Source organism: Miniopterus natalensis, chromosome 1 (genome assembly GCF_054644295.1).
Source record: "Miniopterus natalensis isolate mMinNat1 chromosome 1, mMinNat1.hap1, whole genome shotgun sequence".
NCBI classification, from domain to species: domain Eukaryota; kingdom Metazoa; phylum Chordata; class Mammalia; order Chiroptera; family Miniopteridae; genus Miniopterus; species Miniopterus natalensis.
The window spans coordinates 96759579-96777348 of record NC_142081.1 but is presented as its reverse complement, the minus strand read 5'-3'; the positions used below and the strand labels follow the sequence as shown (position 1 = coordinate 96777348).

The 17770-nt window shown below is 49.7% G+C and overlaps 2 protein-coding genes across 4 annotated transcripts in view; one reads left to right on the top strand and one right to left on the bottom strand.

Annotated features, from left to right (window-relative positions):
• Positions 1–3306: 3306 nt before the first annotated feature.
• Positions 3307–4401, bottom strand: IMP3 (IMP U3 small nucleolar ribonucleoprotein 3). The gene has a single exon (XM_016210577.2). The coding sequence runs from the start codon at positions 4353–4355 to the stop codon at positions 3801–3803; it is 555 nt and encodes a 184-aa protein (XP_016066063.1). The 5' UTR covers positions 4356–4401; the 3' UTR covers positions 3307–3800.
• Positions 4402–12610: 8209 nt separating this feature from the next.
• The window catches only part of SNX33 (sorting nexin 33), a 43458-nt gene continuing 38298 nt past the window's right edge, over positions 12611–17770 (top strand). The window contains exons 1-2 of one of the 3 annotated variants that reach the window (XM_016210570.2): positions 12611–12819; positions 13361–15192. In XM_016210570.2, coding sequence (XP_016066056.1) covers positions 13725–15192 — 1468 coding nt within the window. In that variant the 5' untranslated portion in view covers positions 12611–12819; positions 13361–13724. The other 2 variants (XM_087824133.1, XM_087824126.1) reach the window with 2 other exon arrangements.

Below are 17770 nucleotides of genomic sequence, written 5' to 3'. Positions count from 1 at the left end.
GGCATGTGCCCTGACTGGGAATCGAACCCCGATCCCCTGGATCCTGGGTCCATGCTTAACCGCTGAGCTACGCCTGGCCGGGCCAAAAATTTTTGTTTTAAAAAATGGCCCAGACAAGAGTTCTTGGTAAAGACCAGATATTTGCATTTCAAAGGTCCTGGGACTTTGGTTTCATAAAGCCAATTATCTTTAGGCTGCCAGAGCTGAATAGGGGAGGTTTGGGAAAAGGTAAAAGGATTTGGTGGGCTTGAATTGCTTCTGGAGCCACACCTCTGGCCCTGTGAGGACTTAATTTGTGAAACAAGGGCAGTTTTTAATGTCACAATAATTGGGTTGTCGCCCAAATGTTGGCAAAGAACTGACTAATTTATTCATCCATTTTTGGAATGTTTTTTCTATTTGGGCACTTTTTTCTAGTTTATAGGCAGCACATAGCTTAGGTGGCCAGAGAGTCATAAAGGCTTGGATATATGAGACCTCTGTCCATTTCCCTTGGGAATGGTAAAACAGGTCTAGCTGCAAGATAGTATTAAAATTAATGGTGCCTCTGCCCACCTGGGCATGGCTCATTGGTTGAGCATTGACCTAGGGTCCAGGAGATCTCAGTTCGATTCCCGGTTAGAGCACAAGTCCGGGGTTGCGGGCTCGATCCCCAGTCCAGGGAGTGCAGGAGGCAGCTGATCAATGACTCTCTCATCATTGATGTTCCTCTCTCTCTCTCTCCCTCTCCCTTCCTCTCTCTGAAGTCAATAAAGATATATTTTAAACAAAGAAATAAATAAAATAAAATAAATGGTGCCTCCCTGGCCAGTTTGGCTCAGTGGTTAGAGCGTCAGCCTGAGAACTGAAGGGTCCTGGGTTCGATTCCAGCCAAGGGCACGTATCTCATTTGCAGGCTCAATCCCCAGCCCTGATCAGGGCTTGTGAGGAAGGCAACCAGTTGATATGTCTCTCTCACATGGATGTTTCTCTCCCTGAAAAGAGCAATAGAAAAAATATCCTCAGGTGAGGATTAATAATAAATAATAAAATTAATGGTGCCATTGGCTGGCCAAATTTCTCCACTCCCCACTTTATATTTGTTAGGTGGGCCAGGTACAGAAACTAGAATACAGAAACTCACCAGGGCAGGAAGCCCCAGATGCCTAGCAAGGGGCAAACCTGGGAAAACAAGAACTTTGTCCCCAGGGTAACCTATCCTCCCCTAGCATATGAGGTTTAGACCCCTGAGCATTCCTCCCTAAAGATAACATCTAGGCCTCACTTGTATTTCAGCTCCAGGCCCAGATAAGCAGCAAAACCAGACAAGTGGTGCCCAGTGACTGACTCAGGACTAGCTAATGACCCCCTGCCCTGGCACAAACCAATCAGTGGAGACCAGGACCCTGAAAGAGCACACCTGGAAAGCTGATGAATATTCTATTGAGACACTGCGGAGAACTTCCCTCAGATTCCTGCCTGCAAGAAACAGATCAATATGGTCAGGACAAAGGACCCAGAGCGACCTCCATCCCTCTGAGAATGCAAAAGGAGAGCAATGGGCAGCAGCTTGTCCTGGGATTACCCCTGGGCTGTATGCAAGGTCCCCTTCTCTCTCTTGGATTTCTCAGTGAGCCAAAGCAGCCCAGCCTAGGTTCTTTTATTGCTTTCTCTATGCTTTCTTTTTTATTCCTCACCTGAGGCTATTTTTTCCATTGCTTTTTTTCAGAGTGGAAGGGGGAGAGAAACATCAGTGTCAATTGGTTGCCTCCCTCACAGGCTGACCTGAGCTGGGGATGGAGCTTGCAACCCAAGCACATGCCCTTGGCTGGAATCAAACCAGGGACTCCTGTCTGTGGGATGATACCCTAACCACTGAGCAAAACTGGCTAGGGCTCTGTGCTTTCTTGTTTCACTGTCCCAAGTATATTTTTGCTGCCATCATGGACCCAATACCCTTTGGCTCAGTGCTGTGTAGCCCTTCCCTTTGGATATCCCCATCCCCTTTTAATAAATTTAATTAGTCTTTATTCACCCATTCGAGATGGCTATTTAGCCTGCCTGCACACCATCTTAACCTTTCACTAACCACAGAGCCAAACTGGCTAGGCCCTTGCTAGTAATTTTAAGGTCATTATACAGCAGCTTTGGAAAGCTACTCTATGCTAGGATAGACTGTATAACAGTATTTTCATAACTTAGTTCTGTAATGTCTTTAACTTATAAGGAATTTACATAGTTTGCATTTGAATGACTTCAATATACTTTACTTCCTTTTCTATTTGGCCCAAAGAAGCACTAATAGGTCTTGAATGTTGTCGCTGTGTTTTAGAAACCTGAAGTCAGTAAGACGAAACACAACATCAAGAATTAGAAGCAAGTAACTTGTGTGGAAGCAATGCAAAAAAGGAAACACTGGGTGGTTTGGCTACAGCATGATTAGTGCAGGGTGCATTAATTCTGATTTACAAAAATCTGAATTGTAACAAATTTTTTGATGTGCTATTTCAATTTTTAGTAGTAAATAAATGTGTGTATAAGGCATCTTATTAAAACTTGAGGCATATTTGAGCCCTTTAAAAAATAAAAACCCTGACACATCCTAAGTGTCAGCTGTGCTAATGCTGACTTTCTTAAATGGAGTATGATTCCAACTCCACCACTTACTGGCTGTGCAATTTGCGGTAATTTGACCCATTTCTGCCTCAGTTACATGACTTGAAAAGTAGAGAATACAGTAACTGGATTCCCTACTTCACAGGAGTATTGGATTAAATGGTTAAGATATGTAATGTGCTTAAAACCATGCTTGGCATATAGTAAAGCATTTGCTATTGTGATCCCCAGTGCCTTCTTCCCTTCATTTATCTTCAACGAGTGGTGCCTCACACCTGGGGAAGTCTTGGCATTCTATTATTGTCCTGGTAGAAGTCTTGTGTAAAACCAGGTGTCTCTCTACTCTAACTTCCAATTCACTCCCATTCCTAAGAACATCTATGTCTTCAGGAACCTCCTTGGCCACTTCTAACTTCTAGATGGCCAAGCTACCCGTGTTAATTTCCTTAGGCAAACATCTCAGCCCTCTAATATAGCATTTCCTGGGGCTGGAATATCAACAGGAAAGAGCTCTGCATACACACTCCTTCTGAGGAAGGGTTTGGTAAAGCCCTGTACAACACCCTGCAATCTTCACGTTATCACTGTTGCAGGACTCACCTAGAGGCAGGCAGCTGCTGATCCCTGACCCTGTTTCTTTTCTTTGGGTTCCTGAGCCGAGACCTACAGATATGACCCTATGTGAGAAAACCAGACAGACAAAAATTTGCACTTAGCAGTTGGACCATTTATTGGCATTTAAAAAGCATTCTTTTAAACTAGGGGCGGGATCCTGAACACTAAAGTCTCACCTCATTTTATGAAAACTTAAGACCAAACTTTCCATGGTTGTACACAGCTTAATCACCAACAGGAGCAAGAATTCGAGTTAGGTGGAGGGTGGGAATGGGCGCTAAGTTCTTGCTTTCACACTACAATGTTAAAGGTACAAGAATCTAACAATTCCCAGAGCAGCACAAAACCGCTTCCCATTGTTTCAAGGCAGCCATTTAATTATCTATAGTCCAAGGGCTAAGTCAATTTCGTGGAAAGGCTGTGAGCGTGGTCTGCACCTGAGGAGTCAAGTTCTTAAGAACCGACGACTGCCTGACACACTCTTGGGGAAAAGCGCCTTTACAGAATCTCCAGTATCAAGTCTCAGCTTCCCAATCTATGAAATGCAGCACTGGCGAAGGCGGCAGGGAGGAGCTGGGGAGGAAAGACAGCTACGCTTCCAGATCGAAGTCATCTCGCTCCTCGTTGTAATCCAGCACGTGCCGTTTGATCTTGGACGAGTCAACCCAGGTGACAAAGTCCTCCATGCTGCGTGTGACAAGGAAGGCGGGGTCGGTGACGACGTCGGGGCCCACGCGCACGTGCCCCTGCTCCACGAAGGCCACGGCGGCCTGGAGGTGCTGCGCCATGCGCAGTTTAAGGAGCACAGTGGGCAGGCGGCGGCGGCAGAAGGACGAGGCCGTGACGGAGTCGCAGAGTTCGAGAGAGCTGCGCGTGGGCACAAGGCCCAGGGCATACAGCTTGTCCAGCAGAGCGGAGGAGGCGCGCACGCGAAACGGGTCGCGCTCCGGCAGGTCGCGCAGGCGCCGCGCCAGCTCGCGCACAGAACGGCTCAACTGGTTGTAGCGCGTGTAGTCCTCGCGCCGCTGCAACCGATAACGCCGCAACACGCGCAGTTCGTGCAGGTTTTGGTCAGTGACCTCCCAGTTCAGAAAGTCTACCTGTTTCAACAGCTTCTGCTCGTGGAACTTAAGCTTCCGCACCATGATGGCGGGTGCCAACTCTCTAGGACCCAAGGCTGAGTGAGTTCCGGGTTCTTTGCGACTTCCGCCTCCGCGCGCAAAGACCTGGCCGCCCTAGGGCAACTGGGCCAATGAAAGAGAGGCTCATGGCCACGCCCCTGATTCCCACTGGTCAGAATGGGGCCACGCCCCCAAGTTTATATAGCTTTTCTTCTCTTCCCCTCACGCGAGAGCCGAGTGCCCGGGGCTGGAGGGGGAGGGCGGGGCTGGAGGGGGAGGGCGGGGCTGGAGGGGGAGGGCGGGGCTGGAGGGGGAGGGCGGGGCTGGAGGGGGAGGGCGGGGCTGGAGGGGGAGGGCGGGGCTGGAGGGGGAGGGCGGGGCTGGAGGGGGAGGGCGGGGCTGTGGGGTTGGGCGGGGCTGTGGGGTTGGGCGGGCGCGCGGGGCTGTGGGGTTGGGCGGGCGCGCGGGGCGCGCGGGGCTGTGGGGTTGGGCGGGCGCGCGGGGCGCGCGGGGCTGTGGGGTTGGGCGGGCGCGCGGGGCGCGCGGGGCTGTGGGGTTGGGCGGCCGCGCGGGGCGCGCGGGGCTGTGGGGTTGGGCGGCCGCGCGGGGCTGTGGGGTTGGGCGGGCGCGCGGGGCTGTGTTAAATTGCCGGGAACTAGTCCTCTGGTATCATAATCGTTTCCTCGCTTTAGAGCCTGCGTTTTCGTGACTCCCAGGATAGTCTCCCCTACAAGAGCTAAAGAGGTGAGTTGCGAGGAAGAGGGAAGACGGTGCTTGTGTGGTTGGGTTTACTAGTGCTAACTGACCGTTGGGTTCATTCCACTTTGTAGGGGGCCTTCCGGAGTCGGCCGACCCGTGGGCTGACCTGGTAGTCCCCACGGATCTCCAGAGCCAGGTTCTTCACTGGGCGGGCGGAAAGGTTTTTCCCTGCTAAATGGGGCTGGGCTGCAGGGAACCTCTGAAATACAGATTCTCCGGCCGCTTCCTGTACGCACAGAATCGGGATCTACACGGGAGCCGCCTGGTAATCTGCACTGTTGACAGGAATGCCACTGGATTCATAAAACCAAACAAGTTTGAGAAATTTGGATTGTACGTACAAGCGCCGAACCATCAGTGTGGACGCAAATGAATTTGCTTGACAGGGTGGATATCTGGTCACCTAGTATTTTTTAGAAATTTTAAATCTCACCCCAAGATATTTTTTCCATTGCTTTTCAGAGTGGAAAGGAGAGAGAGAGAGAGAGAGAGAGAGACAGAGAGAGAGACAGAGAGAGAGAGAGACAGAGAGACAGAGAGAGAGACAGAGAGAGACAGAGAGAGAGAGAGAGAAAGAGAGAGAGAGAGAGAGAGAGAGAGAGAGAAACATCTCTCACATCCTTTGGTTGCCTCAGGCACCTGCCCCAACTGGGGCTGGGGATGGAGCCTGCAGGAGGTAAGTGCCCTTAGCCAGAATCCAACCGGAGACCATACATTTCGCTGGCCAATGTTCTAACCACTAAGCAAACCGGCTAAGTTGGTCACCTAGTATTGAGTTAACAAAGTTAACCCTGTTTCAGCTAGTTATATCTGTAAGTTGTATCTGAGTGTAACCTGCAGGACTAACCTCTACATTTGCCCAAGCCTTGAAGCCACCTAGCTTCTTCCCTGATCATTTTGATGTGTGTTTTTTTGTTTGTTTTGTTTTGGTGTACCCTTTTCATTGTCTTTTAAGGTATAATACTTGATACATGAAAAATAATGTTATACATGTCACAAGTTATAAAGTACAATGAATACTTATAAACCCAACAGCCAGTTTAAGAAAATGTCACCCAGATCATTTCATCTACCTACTCTCCCAACAGAGGTAAAGGTATCTAGTCTCCTGAATCTTTAGTTTAAAAAACAGAAAAACAGTTTTATCATTATACATGCATTGCTATATATGCATCCTTCTTATATAAAGTGTAGTCTGCGGACCAGCAAGGGAGGTCATTGAAAATGCAGAATTTTATGCCGCATTCCTGACCTACAGAATCAGAATCTGCATTTAACAAGATCCCCAGGTAATTTGTACATACACCAACATTTGAGAAGTGTTGCTTGGAAGAAATCACACCATATGGAGTTTATTATATGTAGCTGTAGTTTTTTGTGTTTTTTTTACTGCTACATAAGATTCCATTGTTTGGTTCTATCCAACTTGTTAATCTTTTTTCTGTTTGACAGTTTTGTTTTTTTGTGTGTGTTTTTTTTTTTTTTAAATATATCTTTATTGATTTCAGAGAGAGGAAAGGAGAGGGAGAGGGAGAGAGAGCGAGAAACATCAATGATGAGAGAGTCATTGATCAGCTGCAGCCCGCAACCTGGGCATGTGCCCTGACCCAGAATCGAACCCCAATCGCCTGGATCCTAGGTCAATGCTCAACCGCTGAGCCACGCCTGGCCGGGCTGTTGGATATTTTTGGAGGAACTATTTTTTAGCAGTGCTGCAAGTAACATTCTTATATGTCTTCTGTTGCACATATGCAATAACTTCTAGTATGCATCTTGGAGCAGAATTGCTGAGTTTTAAAGTATGTGCATGTTCAACCTTACTAGATATTGCCAAATTGTTTTATTTTTTGTTACTTATTTTATTATTTGTTTATTTTGACTATGGGGGTATGTTTATTAAAGCTGGGGACAGTAAAACAAGGAAGGGCTTAGCATAGACAAGGGAACAGGAGAGTCTAGGCTGTCCTTCCTTAGTTCATTGGGAAGTCAGAAAAGGGGGCCTTAGATTCAGCTTCAGGGGGTTAGCCTGGGATGAGCTGCCCCTGGGGACCCTTAGAATTTAGGAGATGAGTGCCTATAGGGGAAGAAGTGAGGGAAGGAGAGGGGGAAGGAATGTCAGGGGCATGCTCCCCATAGGGAGAGCACACCTATATTGCCAAATTGTTTAACAAAAGGGTTGCACCAACTTATAGTCCTTTGGTAATGCATGGGAGCTCACTTTCCTCTTTATTCTCGATTGTTAGTTTTTAAATTTTTTTGCCAGTTTGGGGAGTGTGTGATAGTATTTCATTGTGATTTAAATTTTTCACTTCCCTGATGAATAATGGTTTCATATGTGTTTCCTCCTTTTGGAAATGCCTCTTCAAGTCTTACATTTTTCTTTTTTCTTAAAAATATATCTTTTTTTTTTTTAATATATCTTTATTGATTTCAGAGAGAGGAAGGGAGAGGGAGAGAAACATCAGTGATGAGAGAGTCATTGATTGGCTGCCTCCTGCACGCCCCCTGCTGGGGATCGAGCCCAAAACCCAGGCATGTGCCCTGACCAGGAATCGAACCCCGATCGCCTGGGTCCTAGGTCAACGCTCAACCGCTGAGCCACGCCCGGCCGGGCTTAAAAATATATCTTTATTGATTTCGGAGAGAGGAAGGGAGAGAGAGAGATAGAAACATCAATGATGAGAAAATCATTGATCGGCTGCCTCCTGCACACCTCCTACTGGGGATCGAGCCTGCAACCTGGGCATATGCCCTGACTGGGAATTGAACCACCATCTCCTGCTCAACTACTAAGCCACTCCAGCTGGGCATGTTATATATTTTTCTATTGGATTCTGTGGTAAGTAGAATAATGACCCCCCCAAAGATGTCCACCCAGAACCTGTGAATATGTTACCTTATGTGACAAAGGGGATTTTGCAGACATGACTAAATTAACAATCTTAAAATGGTGAGATTATCCTGGGTTATCTGGGTGGGTCCCCTGTAATCACAAGGGTCCTTATTAGTGAAAGGAGGCAGAAGAGCCAGAAGAGATACGATAATGGAAGCAGAAGTCTAAGTGATGTGATTACTGGCTTTGAAGATGAAAGGGCCAGGAGCAGAGGAATATGGTCAGCCTCTAGTAAGCCCAAAAAAGCAAGAAAATAGATTTTTCTCTAGAGCCTCCGGAAAAAACACTGCTCTCATGACACCTTGATTTAAGCCCTGTGAGACCCAGTTTGGATTTTTGATCTCCAGTACTGTAAGATAATAAATTTTTGTTGTTTTAAGTCACTAAGTTTGTGCTAATTTGTTACAACAGCTGCAATAAAAAAAAAAACAAAAAAAAAACATATAGATTGCTTGCTTTTTTTCTAATTGATTTGAAGGTGTTCTTTATATATTCTGGATATTAATTCTTAACCAGTTATATATGGTACAAATATCTTCTCCCAGTTTGCACTTTATCTCCTCTTTTTATATTTCCCTAGCCTCATTCCCTTCCACCTCTTGCTCAGTATGTCTGCAGCAGGACTCTTGGCTAACTTCCTTCTCCCCAAACATGATAAATAAGTAAATTATATATGTCAGCAGGTGGTGTTATGAAACAAAACTTAGCAGGATTTAGGAGGGCTTGGGATGAGGATGGGCTGTAATTTTAAATAGGGCATATCAGGGTAAGTCTTATTGGAGTGATATTTTATAGGAGTTTAGCCTTGTATATATCTTGGGGAACAGCATTTCAGGAAGAGGAAACAGTCAGTGCAAATACCTTAAGACAGGAATGTGCCTGGCATGTCAGAGGAGTAATAGCCGTTTTGGCTGGAGCAGAGTGCTCTAGGCAGGGAGGAAAGGGGACTCAGATAAAGAAGCTTTTTGGCCCTTGTAAGAATTTTTTATGCCGAGTGAGATAAGGACACTGCAGGGTTTTGAGCAGAGGACTGACATTTAACTTAAAAGGATCACCCTGATGCTGTGTTGAGAACAGACTATCTGGAGGCAGAGGTGGAACCAGAGACCATTAGGAAACTGTTGCAGTGATCCAGGTGAGAAAGATAGTGGCTAGGACCAGCAGAGCAGCAGTGAGATGCTGATGAGAGGAGTCCCAGGATAATGAGGAGAGTCAAGGATGGCCCCAGTTTTTGGCCTGAGCAACTAGAAAAAAGTACTGATCACTTGAGATAAGGAAGGATGCCAAGTAGAACAGGTTTGGGGGATAAGATCAGAAATTCAATGTTGGCCATGCTGGGTTGGAGATGTCCACTAGAGATTGAAGGGTAGAAGTCAAGGAGAAAGATATGTGAATTTGGAGTTTTAGAGAAAGGGCTGGACTGGAGATAAAAAAATTTTTTTGGTGTTATTGAAGATGGATGGTGTTTGAAGCCATGAGTCTGGGTGAGACAAAGGAATGAACATGGATAGAAAAGACAAGAGGACCACAATACTGTAGTCACTCTAGTGTTAATTATTGGAAAGAAGAGGATGAATCGGTGGAGTAGAAGGAAACCAGGAGAATATGGTCTCCTTAAGGCAAGTGAAGAAAGTATGCAAGGGGAAGGAATGACCAACTGGGTCAAATGCTACTGATAGGTTGAGTAATAACCATTAAGTCACTGATGACCTTGATTAGTTTCAGTGGAGTGTGAAGGTGAAAGACTGACTAGAGAGGTTTAAAAAGAGAAAGGGTTTAATTGTAGGCAACTGGTGTAGATGCTGTTTTGATGAGTTTTGCTGCAAAGGAAAGCAGAGAAATGGGGCAGTAGCCTGTGGGGAAAGAGGAGTCAAGAATCTATTTTTTAGTAAAGATGTGGGCTGCCCGGCCTGCGTGGCTCAGTGGTTGAGCATCGATGGTCAGGGTTCAGTTCCGGGTCAGGGCACATGTCGGGGTTGTGGGCTTAATCCCCAGTAGGAGGCAGCCAATCAATGACTCATCATTGATGTTTCTCTCCCTCTCCCTTCCTCTCTCTGAAATCAATAAAAATATATTTAAAAAAAAGATGTGGGCTGATTTTCCCCTCAATATCCACAAATTGTTGATTGCCAACAATTGTTCCTGTCTGTTCTACCGCCACAGAATCCCAGATTTACTTCTCTACAGCCCATTACCCCTGCCCTGTCTTAGGCCCTCATCATCTCCTGTGTGCATTACTGTAGTAATGTCCAGTGTGTCTGCCATGCTGCCACTGACCAGGTCAGCCTGGAAACCACTGGCGAGGGTTCTCCCTTGCGGACTCCTTTCCTAAAGGAAAAAAGTTGAATGCCTGGATGGGGAAATGGATGCTGTTTCCTGTGCAGGATTCAGGGTCTCAGCAGGAGAGAACATACTCCACTTAAAATAATGTGAAGAGAACTTAATAAAGGAACTTTTCCCAAAGGAATGGGCAGAGTATAGGGAAACCACAAAGGTTAGTGGTTTCCTGAGATGTGTGACCAGAGGCTCTGTAACTCCTAGGCTTGAAAAGAGTCCATGGTAGGAAGGAAATGGAAGATACAAGTTCTGGAAACGTCTGGGAGGCTGAAGAGTGAGTTTTCTCTAAACCTGGAAATAAGGGTGGCTCCTGAAAGTTAGAAAAACCCACTCAGAACAAATATGAGAGTAAATCAAAGATGGTTGGTCTGTAAATGTGTGACTGAAGTGTTTGGGAATCAGGCCATCAGGGTGGTGGCTGGGGACCCATCAAGGGGCTGGGGCTGGACTAGGACCCTAGTTGTGTGAGCAGAAGTACCAATTGCATTAAATGAGCTAATAAAGGTAAAATGTTTACAACAGTGTCTTTAAGGAAGTAGTTGCTATTGTTAAAACCAGCTTGGAGAGAGGCTTTGTGAACAGAAGAGAGATCACAGAAAAGAGGCATCCCAAAGCAGCTGGAAGAAGCATGTATTTAGGCTCTGGTTCATAGAGATACTAGGCTAAACTGTTCCTTAGAATCAAGGCCTCCCATGTAGAGGGGGATAGGATTTCAAGGTTACTTGGTTAAGAGACTTGCCATACCATCCCCTTTTCCAACTCTGGGGGTTCCAGATTCACTGTGCTAACCTTCTGGTAACTGGGCTTCCCAAGGAGCAACCCAAACTGCTTTATTCTATATATGCAAAAATTCAGGTTTGCCTGACAGTTCTGTTTCTCTGCAAATTAATACTTGGGCTTTTGGGGTTTGTACAAAAGCCTTTTTTGGGTCAAATACCAACCCTGTACGGGGAATTGGATCTACTCACTGCACCAGTGAATTTGAGTTTTGGACTTAGAGGCCTGCAAATCACCCTGAAAACAGCCAAAGGTGTCCATCTTTAGCAGTACTGCCTTCTGCCAGTTAATCTGCATCAAGTGGGAAGAGTGAGAATGAGAGGGAAGTAAATCCTAGCTTGAGGGGTAGGCATGGCTCCAGGGAATACCCAGGAAAGGGAGTAGGAGCTGAAACCTTTGCCTCACACCTCCTCCAGGAAGCCTTCCTTGATCCTTGTTCCATACAGGCTGGGATCTGTGCCCTCCCAAGCACATTTCATGGTACTGGTCTTATTGGGCAAGGAGCATCTGCCTACTTGTCCAGACACATCTGAGCCCCTGGAAGGTCAGGACAATGTCTTATTCATCTTTGTAGCCCAAGGACCTGGTACGGAATAATTACTTAGTTAATGTTTCCTTGAGTGCATGATTGAGTGAATGAGACAGAGACAGAATGGATGAATTGACAAGAGGGTCAACTGTACACCTTCCAGAGCAGGAGACCGGAATGCCTTGTGCTGGGGGCACAGTGCCTGGCAGTCAGTGCCCAAAGTGGGCTGACCAAGGGTCAAATGCTCCTTACCTCTTCCTGGAAGCCTACCCCAGACCACCCCTCTCTCCTCGGTGCCGCTGCCGCCAAAGACTGAACACCCGGTTCCCACCGCTGCACAAAGCAACACGGAACCCGGTGGTGTCTGGCCTTGTTTTTGTCGCTACAAGGTGTAGGGGCTTGTCTTTTTCCATGAAGGAAGTTTCCCAAGGCAGGGGTGCTCCTGGCTCTGCCTGGCTAAGGTACTAGAGCCCGCAGCGGCCAGTGTCCCAGGCGGCTCAGGCTTCTTCCTGGAGGGCGCTGCTGGCTCTGGGGGCTCCTCCAGAGAACAGTCCCCGGCTGCACCCAGCCCAGTCCCGCTGGGGCAGGGGTGGCGGGAGTATCTGCGGTTCTCCAAGCCCCCTTCCTCAATCTCCTTCCTCGGTCTCGGCTCTCGCGCCTTCCTTGCAGCCCCTCTCTTTGCAAACTTTTGGAGTTTTCCTCCACTGGCGTCACGGAAAAGGCAGGAGGGTGACCGGGGCCTAGGAGACAAGAAGGCAGCGGCGGCTGGCCAGGGAGAGCGCGGCGCTCAAGGCTCTCCGGGCGAGAGGTGCCTCCCCTCGAAGTCAGACCATCCCTGGAGGCTCAAGGTTCCAGGGGCGTCCCCTTTCTCAAGCAGCCCCGTCTCGGCGGCGGAGCTATCCAGGGGCTGGCGGGCCGGGAGGGCGGAGTCGGCGTTGGAGCCCGGGCAGCGCGGAAGTGCAGGCGGTAGAGTTTGCCTGCTTTCCCTCCCTCCCCCGCGCTGTTCCCTCCTTCCCCCAGACGGACGCCACCTCCCGGAATAGCTTTCTTTTTTTTTGAGCTGGCTTCTTGCTGACGGGGTGTGGAGGGGCTGCGAGTGCTGGAGGAGGCGGGCTGGAAGCACGGAGGCCGGTCGGGCGCCATCTGCTCGCTGGAGCTCACTCTGCAAACTCCTGTTGAGCGTGTGCGTGCAGGTGGGGCGGGGGTCTGTACGCTGGCGCGGGGCGGCTTACCTTTGGATTGGGTTCTCGGACGCAATCGGGTCAGCTTCAGGCTCAGAAACTGCTGAGGAATTAGGCAAACAAAAGAGGCCACTCAGCTATTGGCCAGAAGTCGCTGAGAGCCAATTCGCTCCCTTCCCTCCTTGGGGTGGGGGCTGGCCACTTGGGTGGGGAGCGGGCTGCCGAACCTAGTTGGTGGCCCCCTGGACGGCACGGGTCGGAGAGTTGGTGGCCTGTTGTGTAAGCCTCAGTACGTGTTTTCCCGGCCTGACTGGTTGGGAAGCTGGACACATCCACTCTTGGACTCGATTCAGGAGGCTGCTGCTTTTTTCCTTGCTCCTTTTGGATTTTCTGGATTTTTGAAAACCCAGTGGCCCAGGAGGAAGGAGGAAGGAGCAGATCTGCTGAGGAATGTGAGAGAGGCTTCCTAGGCCTGAGGAACCAGAAGGAGCTGGGAGCCAGAGCTGCCAGGGTTCTGGAATGGTGGTTTCTGAGTGATACTCTTTTGTTTTAGAACCTTGTTCCAGTGGAAAGTGGAATTCTTGCCTTCTCAGATGTGATTTCTCTGAGTCACTTGACTTTTCTCCTGAGAGTGGGAGGAGGGAGAGACTCCCCTTCAGGGGCTGCCAAAGGTAGGGAAAAGACTATGGATATGAGGCCCCCCTGCCCCCAGACATGTGCGGGGAGTTGTGATAGAGAAATTTTGGGGCCATGGGCACAGCTTTGAAGAGAGGGCTGGACAGCATCTCTGGGTGCTGAGACTTGCCCTAGGGGCTGAGAAACTGAGCTGCTGGGTCAGGCCTTTGTTTGCTAGTACGTTGTTGGACATCCCAGTCCTGGGCAGGACCCTCTCCTCTTTCTCTACCACTGGCCCAGCCATGGCACTGAAAGGCCGAGCCCTCTATGACTTCCACAGTGAGAACAAGGAGGAAATCAACATCCAGCAGGGTGAGAACTTGATCATCTTCAGCGAGACCTCGCTGGATGGTTGGCTGCAGGGCCAGAACAGCCGCGGTGAGACAGGGCTCTTCCCCGCCTCTTATGTGGAGATCATCGGCTCTGGTACCAGCTTCAACCATGCTGACTACTCCAGCAGCCCTGCGGGCTCTCCAGGCACCCAGGTGAGCTTGTACAACAGCCCCAGTGTGCCCAATCCTGGGAGTGGTGGGGGCAGTGGCTTCCTCTCAAACCACGGCAGCTTCGAGGATGATGATGATGATGACTGGGATGACTGGGACGATGGATGCACAGTGGTAGAGGAGCCACGGGCTGGTGGGCTGGGCACCAATGGGCACCCCCCACTCAACCTCTCCTACCCTGGTGCCTACCCCAGCCAGCACATGGCCTTCCGACCCAAGCCACCCCTGGAGCGGCAGGACAGCCTGGCATCTGCCAAGCGAGGCAGTGTGGTGGGGCGCAACCTCAACCGTTTCTCGTGCTTTGTGCGCTCTGGAGTGGAAGCCTTCATCCTGGGTGATGTGCCCATGATGGCCAAGATCGCTGAGACATACTCCATTGAAATGGGCCCTCGTGGCCCTCAGTGGAAGGCCAACCCCCACCCATTTGCCTGCTCTGTGGAAGACCCCACTAAACAGACCAAATTCAAGGGCATCAAAAGCTACATCTCCTACAAGCTCACACCCACCCATGCTGGCTCCCCTGTCTACCGACGCTACAAGCACTTTGACTGGCTCTATAACCGACTGCTTCACAAATTCACTGTCATCTCTGTGCCCCACCTGCCAGAGAAGCAGGCCACAGGACGCTTCGAGGAGGATTTTATTGAGAAGCGGAAGCGGCGGCTCATCCTCTGGATGGACCACATGACCAGCCACCCCGTGTTGTCCCAGTATGAGGGCTTCCAGCATTTCCTCAGCTGCCTGGATGACAAGCAGTGGAAGATGGGCAAACGCCGGGCAGAGAAGGATGAGATGGTTGGTGCCAGCTTCCTCCTCACCTTCCAGATCCCCACAGAGCACCAGGACCTGCAGGATGTGGAGGACCGTGTGGACACTTTCAAGGCCTTCAGCAAGAAGATGGACGACAGCGTCTTGCAGCTCAGCACTGTAGCATTGGAGCTGGTGCGCAAGCATGTGGGGGGCTTCCGCAAAGAATTCCAGAAGCTGGGCAATGCCTTCCAAGCCATCAGTCATGCCTTCCAGATGGACCCCCCCTTTAGCTCTGAGGCTCTCAACAGTGCCATTTCTCACACGGGCCGTACTTATGAAGCTGTTGGTGAGATGTTTGCTGAGCAGCCCAAGAATGACCTCTTCCAGATGCTCGACACACTGTCTCTCTACCAGGGTTTGCTCTCCAACTTCCCCGACATCATCCACCTACAGAAAGGTAAGAGCCAGTGCAGCACCTAGGGAGACCCTCACTGAGTCTGCACTCTCCCGGACTTGGGGATGTTAGCATGGCCTGCACTGAATGGAATAGCTCATCTGGTCTTTCTGTCTCTGTCTTATTCATTCAACAAGCGTGTTGAGCACCTACTAAGTGGCAGCTGCTATCCTAGGTGTAGGGATATTATTGTGAATAGGTCTGGTCCCTGTCCTCATGGAGCTCACTGTTTACCTTCTTGTTTTTTCCTTTCTTCAGTCATTTCACCCCCTGTTTCTGTCTCATTTTCTCATTTACACATTATACACTGAGCCCTTCAAGGTATCAGACTGGGTTCTGGGAACACAGAGATGACCAGGACCTAGGCCTTGCCCTTGAGGAGCCCCTACGGATACAGACTCAAATAACCAGACTCAGATAACAAGCACAGTGTGTCCCATCTTCCCACTGCCTCACAAGCTCACCATCCTTCAGACACTGTTCTCACCACTGCATATCCTATCTGTGAGCTCCCAATCTGTGTAGGGGAGGGTTGTTGCCTCCATTCTGCAGATATAGAAGGTAGTATCCACAGAAGAGTGGTTGCACAGGGAGTCCATGGCCCAGCTGGGACTGTCTCTTCCTCCTGTGCCTCCCCAAGCACACATCTATGTTGATCACCTTTGAAACCTGGCTGTTTTTATTTCTCACAGCCCCTCCTCGGGGAGGAACGAGAGATGGGCCCATCTCTGCCCAGCCAGCGTGGCTCAGCAGTTGAGCATTGACCTGTGATCTAAGAGATCTCTGTTTGATTCCTGGTCAGGGCACATGCCTGGGTTGCGGGCTCAATCGCTAGTGGGGGCTGCAGGAGGCAGCTAATAATCACTCTCCCATCATTGATGTTTCTCTCCCTCAAAAAAAAAAAAAAAAAAAAAAAGAAGATGGGTCCCTCTGTTACTGTAATTGACTCATCTCTGGTCACCCAGGAGTACCTGGGCTGGGCTGGGGAGGAACCAGAGGTCCAGGGGCACATGGCCCATCTAACTACCCCTTCCCAAGCTGGCTTGTCTTCTTGCCTGAGCAGTGAGTCCTGACCTGACCTATCGGGGTGACTGAATCCTGGGGACATCAGGCAGGGCGGATATCAAGAGAGAGGTGTGGTCCTCCCTGGGGCTGCTTGGTAACTCAGGAAGAACGTCTATAGGGCGTGGGGCTGGCTCCTTGGCCCTTAGGCCCTGAGGTAAGGCCTGGCTTGGTTGGGAGTTATCTTCTGGGTGGGGTCAGGAGTCAGGCCTCTGGATTGAGCCTGGGGGTCAACAAATGCCATCCTCCCCCCTACCTCAGTACCCTGGAGAGTCAGAGGTAAACAAGCCCCCCCCTCCCCCGCTCTCCTTACCAGGAGGTTGACTTCTAGAGCTTCTCTAGCTCCCAGCTTCCTTTTTCCCTTCACTTTCTCTTTTCTGTTCTCTGTGCTTTTCTCTCACCTCCCCATTTCTCTCCTTCTTCCCTCTTCTTTCAGCTTTAGGAGACATGAGGCCTGAGTTCTAGTCTTAGCTTTCCCCCCAATTTGCTCTGTGTCCCTGGAAAGTGCCTTCCTGTCTCTTGGGCCTTAGTTTCTGATCTATAAAAAAGGGAGGGTGGACTCAGTGAGCTCTTAGGCCTTCAAGGTGGGGGAGGGAGACTTATGGGGAGGGTCTGGTTGAGGACAGAGTGATGCCCGAGATCTAGCTCTGAGCTCCCGAACAGGGATAGGGCAGGGGAGGTGGCCTGGCTGGCTACTGGCCCTGGTTTGGAATGGAGCCACACCCACTGCTGCTTTAGGGCCTGGGAAATCTGGTTTAACCAGTTCTTTGTATGGGTGTTTCTACTGGGCAGCAGTGTGGGCAGTGGTGGGAGGGGGAAGCAGGAGCACAGTGATTAAATAGCTGTGCCCCCCACCCCTCCAATGCAGTGGCTGGGGACTTTCACCCAGGGCAGAGCTAGGGCAGGAAGGCAGCTCCATACCCAGGGCTCCCTGGCTTGCGCTGAAGTAGAAGGGAATGAAGCCAGACTAACCTTTCTGACCCTGGGGCAGGGAAACAGAGCTGAGAGAGGTCATTTCTGATTTTCCACTTGAGGTATTTCTTTTTTTTTGAGGTATTTCTAAGTGCGAGGGGCCAACAGTTCTCTGGGGTGATGTATTCAAGCTTAGGCAGAGGCCAACCCACCTCACCTCACCTGGAGAATCCTCTCCCCAATAAGCAAAGCCCATTGGGGCTTATTCTTCCTCCTTCTGGACTCTACTGCCATTCCTAGGCCTGTGTTCCAATGAGTTAGGGAGGGGGCTTGGAATCCAGCTGACACAGAATTGGGCAGGCTTCGGGGGCCCATAGCCTGTTGGAAGGAGGAGGGGTTCCATGTTTGCCCTGCAGTAGAGCCTTTTCTCAGAAGAAGGAGCAGGAAAATTGCGTCCCCCAGGGTTCTGTCCAGCTTGTCTGGACATCTGAAAGATGATGAGCCTGTGGGAGGGGCCATGGAAGGAAGGAAGTGGGAGGCCTAGATGGAATCAGGACACCAGGATTTAGACAGATATTGTCTCTGAGGTGATCTTGAGAGAGTTTTC

What these genes read in the sequence shown, in the direction of transcription:
- IMP3 (XM_016210577.2), bottom strand. Translation starts at nt 4,355, where the DNA reads ATGGTGCGGAAGCTTAAGTTCCACGAGCAGAAGCTGTTGAAACAGGTA.